At 40.5% G+C, this 12352-nt stretch overlaps 1 protein-coding gene across 3 annotated transcripts; it reads left to right on the top strand.

The window, feature by feature from the left end:
• Positions 1-3469: 3469 nt before the first annotated feature.
• On the top strand, positions 3470-11302 carry ormdl3 (ORMDL sphingolipid biosynthesis regulator 3; the record flags this gene model as incomplete). Of its 3 annotated transcripts, none has more annotated exons than XM_084079361.1 (4): positions 3470-3701; positions 4252-4496; positions 5983-6134; positions 7477-11302. In XM_084079361.1, the coding sequence occupies exons 2-4, from the start codon at positions 4323-4325 to the stop codon at positions 7610-7612; spliced, it is 462 nt and encodes a 153-aa protein (XP_083935487.1). In that variant the 5' UTR covers positions 3470-3701; positions 4252-4322. The 3 variants fall into 3 exon arrangements, with proteins under 3 accessions (XP_083935487.1, XP_083935488.1, XP_083935489.1); XM_084079362.1 differs by having other exon boundaries at positions 3470-3705; positions 4266-4496; XM_084079363.1 differs by lacking the exon at positions 7477-11302 and having other exon boundaries at positions 5983-6138.
• Between the last annotated feature and the right edge of the window lie 1050 nt (positions 11303-12352).

Below are 12352 nucleotides of genomic sequence, written 5' to 3'. Positions count from 1 at the left end.
AAAATCACAAAAAGGTTCATTTGCTGTTATAAATTGATATTGTACGCAATAGGTACTGTAGACAGGTGTAAAGCTTTTTGAAACAAATAGCAGAATTTGTCATGCTAGATGTCATTACACACACGTACGCACACACACACACACACAAACAAACAGAGGAGAAAACATGATCTCTCGCCCTGCCTTCTGCTGGTGGAGCTGATCAAAATTACAACATGAGAGTCCATGCTGTGAAGAACTCACCATTGCTGTCAGTAAAAAAAAGGAAAACTGTTACTTTTACTTCTTTTTTTTCAACTTGATGCACCTCCCTTGACACTTGAATTTAGCCCACAGCATCAGTGTGTTCACATTGAACTAGACTAACTGTGCTCAGTAGTGAGGAAAAGAGGAGCATCATATTATAAGAGAAAAAGGAAGTGGGGTTGGTGGTTTTGGCCAAACTGAAAATTAAGTAAAGTTATTTAACTAATGGATCAACAAAAACATAACCCCTGTCTGTTAGTGGAGTTAATTACAGTAGCCGCATAGCTTTGAAATTCTTCCAACAAATGTCCTAAAAAGGATAAAGAAAAGAAAAACCCATTACTACAACTTTGGTTACGACAGAAGATGTATGTTCTGTCAAACACCAACTTCCTCTGCGGAGAACGCCACCTTGACCACATAAATGGCCCCCAAAAAACAATACTGCTATTGCTATTCAGTGCCAAGTTATATACTGTATATCGAAATAAAAACTCCCGCACACTTTCAAATGCAATTAAAAAGATTTAATGTGAATAACGTTTCGGTCTGTTAGACCTTCATCAGGTTATCATAGAAACCAAAGATAACCTGGGTCTAACAGACCAAAACGTTGTTATTCCCATTACATCTTTTTAATTGCATTTGAAGACAGTGTGTGGGAGTTTTTTCTTTCAGTGTGTTGGGGCCTTCGTTTGGTCTCCTACGCACCTGTCACCTTTGTAGGTGTGCAAAAGACTTTTATATACCGTACTGTATATCAAATTGTGGCATAAAAGATTACTGGTTTATGATGTACTGCAGATTTTACCTGCTTTTATTGGGCTTGTCACTTAAAAAAAACAACAGCCTTGTTGCAAAGACCAACCAGCGATGCCAGAAACCGCAAATAAGTACGAAATGTATCTCGTCATTAAAAGGTTTTATTACAGGCACGAGTCCTAGAAACAGAATCACGTTACATCTGAAAGCCCAAGTTTGAGTGCCCTGCGGCCATCAGTCAATACTCACAGAAATGTAGCGTGCTGAGGAACATATCTAAACATCTATTAAATGTATGGTTTTGAAGAAACAGGGGAGACCACAGGACTTTGAAGCCTGGATTTGATCATCCTCAGACAGTAGTCAAAGTTGTTTCAGGGCAGAGATCTGGTTTCCACCCCCTCTCAGCTAAATGGAGGAGAAGTGTTTTTCAGTTGGGAGCTGTGCGATAAAACATGAAAGCAATCCCCTGTGGACTGAGGAACTGATATGGCTTCATTCAAATATCTCTATGGTTTAATAAGCACATTACTTTAATATTTAGAGTTTGGGAAACACTTTCAGTAAATGGAATGCCCTCCCCATTTTTAAAGCAATGGCATCTTTCCCAGGGGTGATACGCTCAGCTTACTGATGACTTCATGTGGTTAATTAGAAATTAAGTCTCAACATCATAATTTGCCCAGAAGACATTCAAAATATATTTACAGAGAGTGTAGTCACTGGAAGATTGGAGGAACCTTTAACAACCATTAACCAACTGAAATGTTTGACACAGTCTGCTGAGGGTTGATTTGAATTGCAGCTCATCCCCATCATTTTCCCAGAGGGCAAAAGTATATTTTATTCCCTCAGAAAAAAAAAAAAAGAAAAAACATTTTGTAGCTGTAGTTTCACTCACTTTAAATTGGAACATGTTTCCCACAAATCCCAGACATAGTTTGATCATGACTTTGTTTTGTTGATTTGAATACGTGTCATTATCCTCTATGCCCTGAGGACATAGTGCATTTACGTTACTGAAGAATTGAAGGAGCCTTTAATAATGGTAGTTGCACTCTCTTTTAAAAGACCTGAAGCCTTTCCCAGGAACTGTCACACATAGTCTGAAGATGACTTCATTTCGTTGACTTGACATTACGTCTCATCACTGTCTTTCGCCTCTTTCCAAAGGTGTATTTTATCAGTGTCATGTATTTTGTTATTATTTCCAGTGCCAGCAGTGATCTCAGCGCATTGTCCTCCTTTTACGCACATAGTGAAGAGGAGCTCTAGGTTTACACTGCTTTAACAAGGCTGTAGCACCCAAGGCCATAAGCATGAGAGAATACCTTGTCAGCTGGCCAAACCTGTTGCACTGTGGTACCCTAAAAGAAACATTGGGGATCATGTATCCTTGGATGTAAATAGAACATAGTTGACCTCCATGGCCTAGGGCGACTGTGAGCCTGAATGAAAGTGTTTGGCCTTATCTGTGGATCTAGAACATGACACTGTTGATCTCCTTTGATTTTGAGTCTGGAGCATCGACCCTGTCAGTCATTTTCGCTGCCCCTGGCAAGGTCTCCTCTTTCTCAGCCTATGTATGAAGTCAAGGGCCCCCTTTTGTGCACTGATATCAGATGATAACCAGAATTACGTCAGAGCCAGTGGCTGTTTCGATGAACTATAACTTAGTAACAGCAGATGCAGTGACAAAATCTACCTAGGATAAATATAACTCTGCTGGTAAATTGTTTGATGAGCAGCCATGAAAGCCATGCTTGTCTCACTTTATATCAACGAGTAGTCTCTAATGTTTGTATTTATAAAATAATTGCAATTAATTATTTATGTATTTGACTTATTTCCCCTCTTCTCCCTCCCACCGCCGTGACGTATAGGGGGCGTTTTCAACAGCGAGTCAGAGCGCGATTGGGCCGTTTGGACCATGTGACGGATAGAAGCCAACCAGGGCGCAGTGCGAGGAGCAAAACATCACACACCAGAAAACGATGACGTTCTATGATGAAGAACGGTGCTCAGCGTTGCCATGTCCACTTATTATAAGCGACTCTGGGCTTGTTTTAAAGTGTAAAGTCGCTTGTTTCTAAAGTGTAGTTGCTCATTTGGGCTTGTTAACTAATGTTGTTTGTACCAGTGGCTCTCAAACATTTTCATGACAAGGACCCCAGATTAATGGTAGATTAATAGGCAGACCCCCCCATCGCAAAATATTGTGTGCCAGGGAACAAGATTTGCGTTGCTAAAATGTTTCAAAATTACTAGATTTTTCTTTTTTTGAAAATAGTAGATCTACAAGCTCACAACGAGCTTGTAGATCGGCTATTTTCAAAAAGCCATAGTAGCCTGCCCAAAAGAAGCCTACGCTTCTTTTGGGCTTGTTTTCCTAGACCACCTGGTTGCTTGTTTCTCTCACAAAACCTGGCAACATTGAACGGTGCTGTGTTGTCACCAGCTGTTGGCGAGAAGACGAAGGAAAAAAGTGTCCGCTTGTGACTGTCTGGCTTCATTGTTGGTCTGTGTGAACAGAGACGGGCGCAGGAACTGAACAAACATGGCTCTGGACGAGTAACGGACACGTCGCCGTTATCTCACTTCACCTTATTATCATCAGCAGTATAAAGATACACTGATAACGGACTGCGGTGTCAATACACAGGGTCGGAGTTGAAGCCATTTTTTTCCTCCCTGTGAGTACAATAATGGTTAATTTAGTCAATTAACTATTAAGTCCAGTTCTACTGCTGTAACTTACACTTATAGTGGTAGTAGTGGATTCTTATCATCATCATCATGTGATAATTTGTGTTTTGTTTTGTTGTAACTTGGTAAAGACTATAAGAGCATGTTGGAATGAGCCACTGCTTGCTACATGACTCTCTTAGTCAATCAATTAGTTGACTTTAAGATCAAATACGTTCACATCACTATTCACGTAGGAAACTTGACCTACTTTAACGCATTTATTATAACTTCATTCCAATTTCTTGACATCTTTCATATATTGCCCAGTATCATATTTTGTTGCTCATCATTGAATTAGGCCATAGCATACATTGCCATGAAAGCAAGCTTGCATATGTCCTTATGTGAGCACTTTAAACTTAAACAAAGTAAGAATAAATACAAATACATTCTGTTCATACTTTGCCTACATACACCCAGCAGTAAGCATTTCCTGACTCTTGCTGCTATTACTCATTGGAGTATTCTGTGCATTGACCTATATATTTGTCTCAGTCTCTGTGCAGTAGCCTACTACATCTCCCAGGAGATAAGTGGCTTGGAACGCCTTGGCACCACCTGGCATCATGAACGTGGGCACGGCACACAGTGAGGTGAACCCCAACACCAGGGTGATGAACAGCAGGGGTATCTGGCTCTCCTACATCCTGGGCATCGGCCTGCTTCACGTCATCCTGCTCAGCATTCCGTTCGCCAGCGTTCCTGTGGTCTGGACCCTCACCAACCTCATCCACAACCTGGTCAGTAGAATGCCACCACCACTAAACTCCTCCCGCACTCCTTTAGTTTGAATTTTTTTAACCATTAGGACAAAATAGCAGATGTACTAGCTCGCCGCATGGCAAGAAGTGATGCGCTGTGAGCTTGTACAGCAGCTGTTTTTGAAAAGAAAAAAAGCCAAAAATCTAAAATGACACAGATGCTTTCCCGGTTTTAATGGGTTCAGACTCACATGTCTTGGGTACACTGTAACTGTGTGGGGTGGTGATTAGAATAGTCAAATGCAGATTGGACTACTCAACAGAGACAGGCATTGTGATACAGCAATCACAATAACCTATCCTACTGTAGGTGAAAAGTGAATTGAGTAAGTAGCATGTGGCAGCTTTTCCATTATAGGTCTTCTTTCAGACATGGGCCCATAACCAGTACCCAATTTCTCAGAGTTAGAAGTTACACAATCTCATTGGCTAAGCACCCTCCCAGACTTACCCTGAACAAACACACCAAACTCATACCTACACGTAACCAGTTCTAAGCTAATTCCTAACACTACCATTTTTAACCTTATACCTGAATTTACCCGTGGGGAAGATAAAGGTTTATCTCGTCCTAGTTTAAATGTAACCATCTGTAATCTAATGCCTAAATGCAACCATTTTAATGTCGTATCTGAATTTAGTTTTGGCTCCGCTTGGCTGTTGCTTTTTGTGCAATGCATCATGGGTATGAAATATACTGCCCTTTCAGGAGTCACTACCGACAGTTAATTTTTCTTTATTGGTTATTCTGAAATTGGTGGAAGTAATGTTTCAAATAACCGACCTATTGCATCATAAAGCTTTTGATGATGTTTCCTCAAGCTTGCTGTATGCCCTGACTGCAATCTCAAAGCACAATATCAGCCAGCTCACATTGATCTAAAAGTCTACAACTATTCTTCTGTATACAATGAAGTCTGTGTACATTTGAACGTGTATTTGTTTTCTTAACAATGACAACCCTGAAAGTACTTTTTTTCACAATGAGGAAGTAAAAAAAAAAGAAAAGAAGCTAGAGTGCGTCCAGGGCCAAGTTTCTAAACTTCTTTTAAACCAATTTTGGCCCGGGCCGCTGGAGTGGCGGTCTGGGCATCTAGGCTGCAATGCAGCCTGACAACGTGTCACTGGTTCCTTTACTGCACGTCACTCCCATCTCTATCCCCATTTCCTGTCAGTCTACTGTCTTATCAAATAAAGGCATAAAAGCCCCCCCCAAAAAAACAACAACAACTAAACAACCAAAATTATTTTTCAGCTCTGTTGTACACAATGAAATCCTTAGTGTTCATTTATCCATGTTTAACTCTGAGAGTGTACAAGTGTAACCTATGGGTCCATTTGCTTACATTTGTACACTTTTGAGTTAAATTAACTGAGGATTTTACAGCATGTTATGAGTGTGACGGATGCTTCTGTGTCGGTGACTATCTGACTAGTTCTAGTGTATGCATTCGGTCCATTGCAGTGCATGTACCTCCTGCTCCACACGGTCAAAGGGACCCCCTTCGAGACCCCGGACCAGGGCAAGGCTCGCCTCCTCACCCACTGGGAGCAGATGGACTATGGTGTGCAGTTCACCGCCTCACGCAAATTCCTCACCATCACTCCCATCATCTTGTAAGTAATAGCACAACTAAACATGATGTCCTTCTCTGACCACGTAACAAGTCGCGAGGATGGGATGTTTTAGGGGGGAGGGGGGGGGGGGGGGGGGGGGCGTCAGTCATCTTTGTGCAAGTAGTAGACACAGCCCCCCCCATACACACACACACACACACACACACACACACACACACACACACACACACACACCATACACAAACATACACAAACATACACAAACATACTAGAGAACGTTTCATGCAAATGCGAACTGTGTGTGCACATGTCTACAAGGGTTATGCCAGATGGCAAATTCCATTTGCCTTGTGTAACAAGTCCAATAGAGTAATCTTACTCTTACCAGTTTCAAAAGCTGCTTGGTAATTTAATGTTGCAACCAGCACCAAGAGAGAACAGTGCAAGTATTCAGGCCTTAGATTAAGGCTAAAGTGAACACGTCTGGTAAAGACTTATGAGAGCTTCCATAATCATGACATCACTGCTTCTGTAGTGGACAGGAAGTTCACAGCTATCCTCTAATGATAAACACCATTATTTATGAAAAGCCTATTGGCATTGATTCAACACTGTTAGTTTCCTCTTCCCCTGAATATCGACTGGTGGTATTTCACTCACAGCATCCAATGTTTGGCTGTAGTCGCTGGCTTGTCAGGGCTCATATGGTAAGTGGCTGGCGGGATACTCAATCAAGAGACTCGATGTCACTCACATGCGCTGTTGGTGAATTTCAATAGGTCTGTTTGTGATTGGATAAAGACATAACAATTCAAACATAAGACGTTTAACTGTGGCCTTTTTGTCTGGTGCTGTTTTGGCATGCACAGATGTTGCAATTGCTTTTAGTTGATGACACTGCCGCTCAGATGTGCAAATGCACTCTCTGCTGCTGTTTGTGATTTAGTAAACGTGTCACTGTTTAATGACCATAAGTAGCAGTAGTTATCAGATCAAAGTGTGAGATTTTTAAACACGTCGCCGTACAAACAAGTAATTCCCTGAACATTTAGTCTACATCTTTGGTGTGTATCTTCCTTACGAGACACGTGCCACATTGTGGGGGAAAACCTTCTATTTTTGTCCTTCAAAAAAGTTTCTGCATTTGCATGCCAGGATTTGTCAGCATTTGTCATATTTCTTGTTGAAACCTGTAACCCTTCGAGTAGTTTTCCCTTTCAACTGTACGTGATGGACTTATAACGAGAACCCTTTTCAGGAAACAAAAGAAAAATGAAAGTTCACCCAGAGTTCAGAGCGGCTCATCATTCATTCATTCATTCATCACCCCCTTTCACCAACCTGTTCCTGTTTCCCCTCCCCCTCTTCTATGACCCTATAGGTACATCCTCACCAGTTTCTACACCAAATATGACCGGACCCATTTTGTGGTCAACACCGTCTCCTTGCTCACAGTGCTCATCCCCAAGCTCCCGCAGCTGCATGGCGTGAGGATCTTCGGGATTAATAAGTACTGATGGGCCGGAAGAGGACACCTCCTTCCTTCGCCCCCCCCTAAGTCCCTATGGACTGCTGTGAGCACACAGAGTATCAGGCATCTGCATTGGCCTCGGGCCCGCAAGGAGCCATGGCTTTCTCTAGCTCTCTCTGCCTCCTAGTATTGCTGAGCAGTGCTCTATAAATGAAGCCTGTTGGGGATGCTGCCATGGTACCAACCATCCCCCTTCTCCCCCAGCTAGGAATCGGAACACAATACACTGTAAACAGAGCATTGACGGGGAGAAAAGTGGACTGTTGCAATTATTTAGGTCCACCTCTCCGGAGTTTTATGCGTCTTTTCCGAGTGACACTTCTAAAGAAAGCATTTGTAACGTGCAGAGATGCTGTAGAAATAGTTTCGGGTCTGATGGGTGTCAGAAAGTGATACGATGGCAAAACAATTGTTACGGGCGATTTATGCTTAGTTTCACGCCGGTATTGTGCACCGAAAATAGCCAATCTACAAGCTCACAACACGTTGCACTGCGATGTGTTGTGAGCTTGTAGATCGGGTATTTTCGGTGCGCAACGCCGCATGCAATGAAGTATGTCTAGCCCTTTTAGACCGTTTCACTCCCATGAACATACTTTAACAGTGAAGTCAAGTTTGTTTCATTTTGTAACATACTGCTGTATTTATTCAGATCCAGTCCTACATGAGATCTTTTCCCTCTAGGAAAGCAGAGTTTGACGCAATGGTTAGAGGAGCGCTGTGACTGCTGCAAGGGTGAAACACGAGGAACCACAGGGTTTTATATTTAGCCCCTGTCCGCTCAGCTCTGGGTCCAAGATTGGAATGTTAAGGAACTCTTTATTTTTATCTGAACGTTTCCATATTTGGACTCTTCTTGTCCTGATTTGTGCCAGAGCTAGCTTCCTTTCTACAGCCGAGTCTGCGTGTATAAAAGCTGCTGATGTAGCAGTACTCTGTACTGATCTAGTATCACTGGTCAGGTGACATGATAGTAGTAACTTAAAAGGCAAACTGGTGCCAGATCAGTATTTATATTCTACGATACTGTATGGATAGGATCGACATTTTACACTGCTGTCAGAAGACCTTCAGGTTTTCAGGACGGTATAGTCACATTTTTAGATTGACAACCTATGCTTTTTAAAAAAAATGTTTTTCTTCATAAAACTTACCCTATATAGTTAGAGCTTGTATAAGTCTCGAAACCTTCACGTGTACAAGTAAAAACATCAAAATCCCCAAAATTGGAGTTAGGTGTTTGGCGGCAATGGCTTTGACATTTATTTGCAGAATATATTTGCTATAATTTGGAGTGCAAAAATACGCACTTCCAGTTCATGCTCCTCGTGGTCCAGTCAGATGTTGGAGGGCATCAAATTACTCGTGGCAAGAATTTGCCTGTGTTTCTTTTAATGGTTTACATTTACATTTTGAGCAGTTAACTGGCGATAATCCAGAGGGATGGAAACTGCAGCCACAGAAGAAGCTGCTGTTCCTCGTACACCAAAATTACAAGCAACCAAAAGTTAATATGAATACAGAGTTAAGAGCCAGATACTGCGTAGACATTCTTCTGAATTGGCCTACACTTTGCTTGTGCGTGTGAAGGTTTTTCCCCCCTCCAAGCTCCATCACTTATTCAACCAGGCAACTTTGATCAGGTTAGAAAGATGTATGACTCGGAACAAGTTTAGACTAGGCTCAGACTACACAATATACAGAACTGTATATTGAGATCAAATTGATCTCAAAATGTATCATCCCAGTCTAACTCTAAAGAATGGTTGGAAACCCCCCAAAACTGAGGAATGAGCTTTATTGGCCATCTGGTTATTTATTTATACAAATTTAAAAAAAGAAACCTAACCCTTTTTTTGCCTAGCTAGGATTGTTAATATCTTGTGGTCTGAGCCTGGTTTTATTAACACCAAAGGCCTGGTGGAGTTGGAGAGAGCGTTCCAATTAAAATCATTCCTACCTACCATTCAGTCAGTATGTCATCCTGGGTCTGTATCAATGAAACATTGCAGAGCAAAAGCACTTACTAATTTATTATGAACGAGCCACATAAACCTGTATCTATTCTGGGCATGTCATAATGGGGAAATGGCAAATCTACAAGCTCACAGTGCGGTGCATTGTGAGCTCTGCTATTTTCAGTAGTAGAGATTTGGTGTAGAGGGGAAAAAAGGAGGGGACCAAGTATGGACCCCTGGGGGACCCGGTCAATGAAGTATAGGGTTTAAGTGGTTAAACCAGCAACTGCTTTATTTCACTTCATGCCACAGGCCATGCTCTATGGCTATTTTGCATCCCTACTGGTAAACATTAATTTGATCTTGTTTAGGGATGCAAGTCAAAGCAAACAAATCCCACAAGGCCTAAAGAGCCTGCAGCCAGGATTTAAGGATCTAGATGTCAGATAGAAAATGGTCTCGTTCAACTTTGACTTTTTGACTCGTTGTTTTATTTGTGTTGTTTTTATTGAGGCATGTTGAACACAGCTACAAGGGCTTTAGACAAAGGGGAAACTGTATGCAAGAACTTCATTGCACAAAGTGACCAAACATTTCAGGTCACCTGTGGTTTGTTTGTTTGTTTTGTTTGTTTGTTTGTTTGAGGATAGCATTTGAAAGACATTGCAAAGTGAATGTTGATGACTCAACGCTCATGTCTTTTGTTAGGTGATCAGTGTCTTTGCTTTTCAAGGGAAACATCCTCTTTATTTGTCGCTTAACTTCTGAAACAGTATTCTTTCATTTAAGATATTGCAAACTGTAGCTAGTAGCTTGACTTGTAATATAGTACAGTCAATTTGTAGATAACATGTTCGATAGTATTAGTCATTAATGTGTATTGAAATGGACATGATGTGTAGAATTCATTAAGACAATACAGTAGCAATGTGAAGAATTGTATCTGGTACAGTGTATAACAATACTTTAGCTTTAGTTGTATGCATTTTAAGTTAAAATTGATTCATTGATTTTTTTTATAATTGGTACTATAAGATATGAGCATAAAAAGGGCTTTGGAAACTGTCTGAGCACTTAAGATTATCCCACCTTTTGGGATCGCTTTAATCGACTAATGTCTGTGTAATTCAGAAGTAAGGTCTACAAGGTTGAGTATTGATTTAATTTCTAAAACTAGACAGAGTAATTGGAAATCTATAATAATGACTCTCATAGTATTAATTAACTTATCCAGAGTATACTAAGAAGAAAATAAAAACATAATTTTCTCTTCTTGAATACAATAGCGCATGCCTCTTGTCTAAAGACATGGACTTAGAGAGAGCCGTTGTTTACAAAAGTTCAGTTCGTCGGTATACATATCTACTGAGATTACTTTTTGTATATTTAGTCACAGTAATACCTTTTGGTGGAACATGGATTTAAAACATTTATAGTACAGCTTGTGCACAAAATGTGTTAAACTAATTTACTGGAGTGAAAGCAGTCGCCTCTTTACAGAGGAATATTAAAATGGCAAATGGACTTTTGACCTACTGTACGTATGTTAGTAGAAGCCTTACCATGCATGAGTACATGTCTATCCAATGGTATGTACATGAAATGTATTGATATTTCTGAAATCCTTGACAGCGGGATGTTGCCTTAGGCAGTTGATGTCACTTAGGGAGTCGATTTGAAAATGTTCTTAAAATAAATAAAGTGTTTTTACTTGATGGTACCAATCTTTACATTTACTGTATATTTTATGTAAGGAATGAGATAATAAATGCCATGCAGATTGTGTCGGTTCAGCGACTACAGTATTGCAATGTAACAATACATGTTTTTTTGTTTTTTTTATGATCAACCCCACGGGATTACAGCTCACACTGCACTGCCAACTCCAGCAGCACTGTGAATCGAGAGGGTAATCCATGATCTTTGTTTGCATATTGTAACCTGAGTTGAGCACAGTGCAGGCCGTGTGTGTCACCCCAAGCCAGCAGCTTGTTAAACATTGATTAAGTGAGAGTGATAGTGATTAGGGTGAAGAGCTAGGTATCACATGGCTAGTGCACTAGCTGCTGCAGCACATGAAGGGTCGGAACATCATAATAAATGGTCCTGTTTGCAGAGACAGGTCGTGGACAGGTTGAGTCTTGAGTATTCTCATACAGGAAAGGAGGAGGGTAACTCCTGTGTCATACAAATGAATATATTGGAGGATGTGATCCTTTAGTTTTTGCAGGGATCAGTGTTAACGACTCAAATCCCATTACTTTCTGCAGGGAGAACCCCCTTGAATATTCTCTTAGCAAAAATATGGTTTATTTATTCATTTTACTTGGAAGTCCCTGTCTGGTGGTTATTTTGATGCAGATTTTATGCGAGAATGTCTGAGAACTCAGATTACTTTAACACACAAAAGAGAAATATACTTATGCATTTTCTCATTCAGTTGCACTGTCACATCGGGTGATAGCTATGATCGGTAGACCAATATACCACATTCTATTAGTGATTGATATGTGTCATTCAGGGTAACACATATATTTTATATTAAAATGCAATGCCTCCCTTTGTTTTGCTGGCTAAGATGGTCAAAAACAAATGTTAAAGGATGAAGTAAAAAATATTTTCATAGCTTTATTTTTTTCCAGGACGTTTTTGTAACAAACCAACAACTTGTGCGTTGTACCATGACACATCAAATATGTGGTATTCAAACAAAAGTAATAATAGATAATATATAATAAAAAATATTCTGATAGTCTTAGCATTGATAT

The sequence above is a fragment of the Gymnoscopelus microlampas genome, assembly GCF_963454915.1.
Source record: "Gymnoscopelus microlampas genome assembly, chromosome: 14".
Taxonomy (NCBI): Eukaryota; Metazoa; Chordata; class Actinopteri; order Myctophiformes; family Myctophidae; genus Gymnoscopelus; species Gymnoscopelus microlampas.
This window is presented reverse-complemented; position numbering and strand designations above follow the sequence as displayed.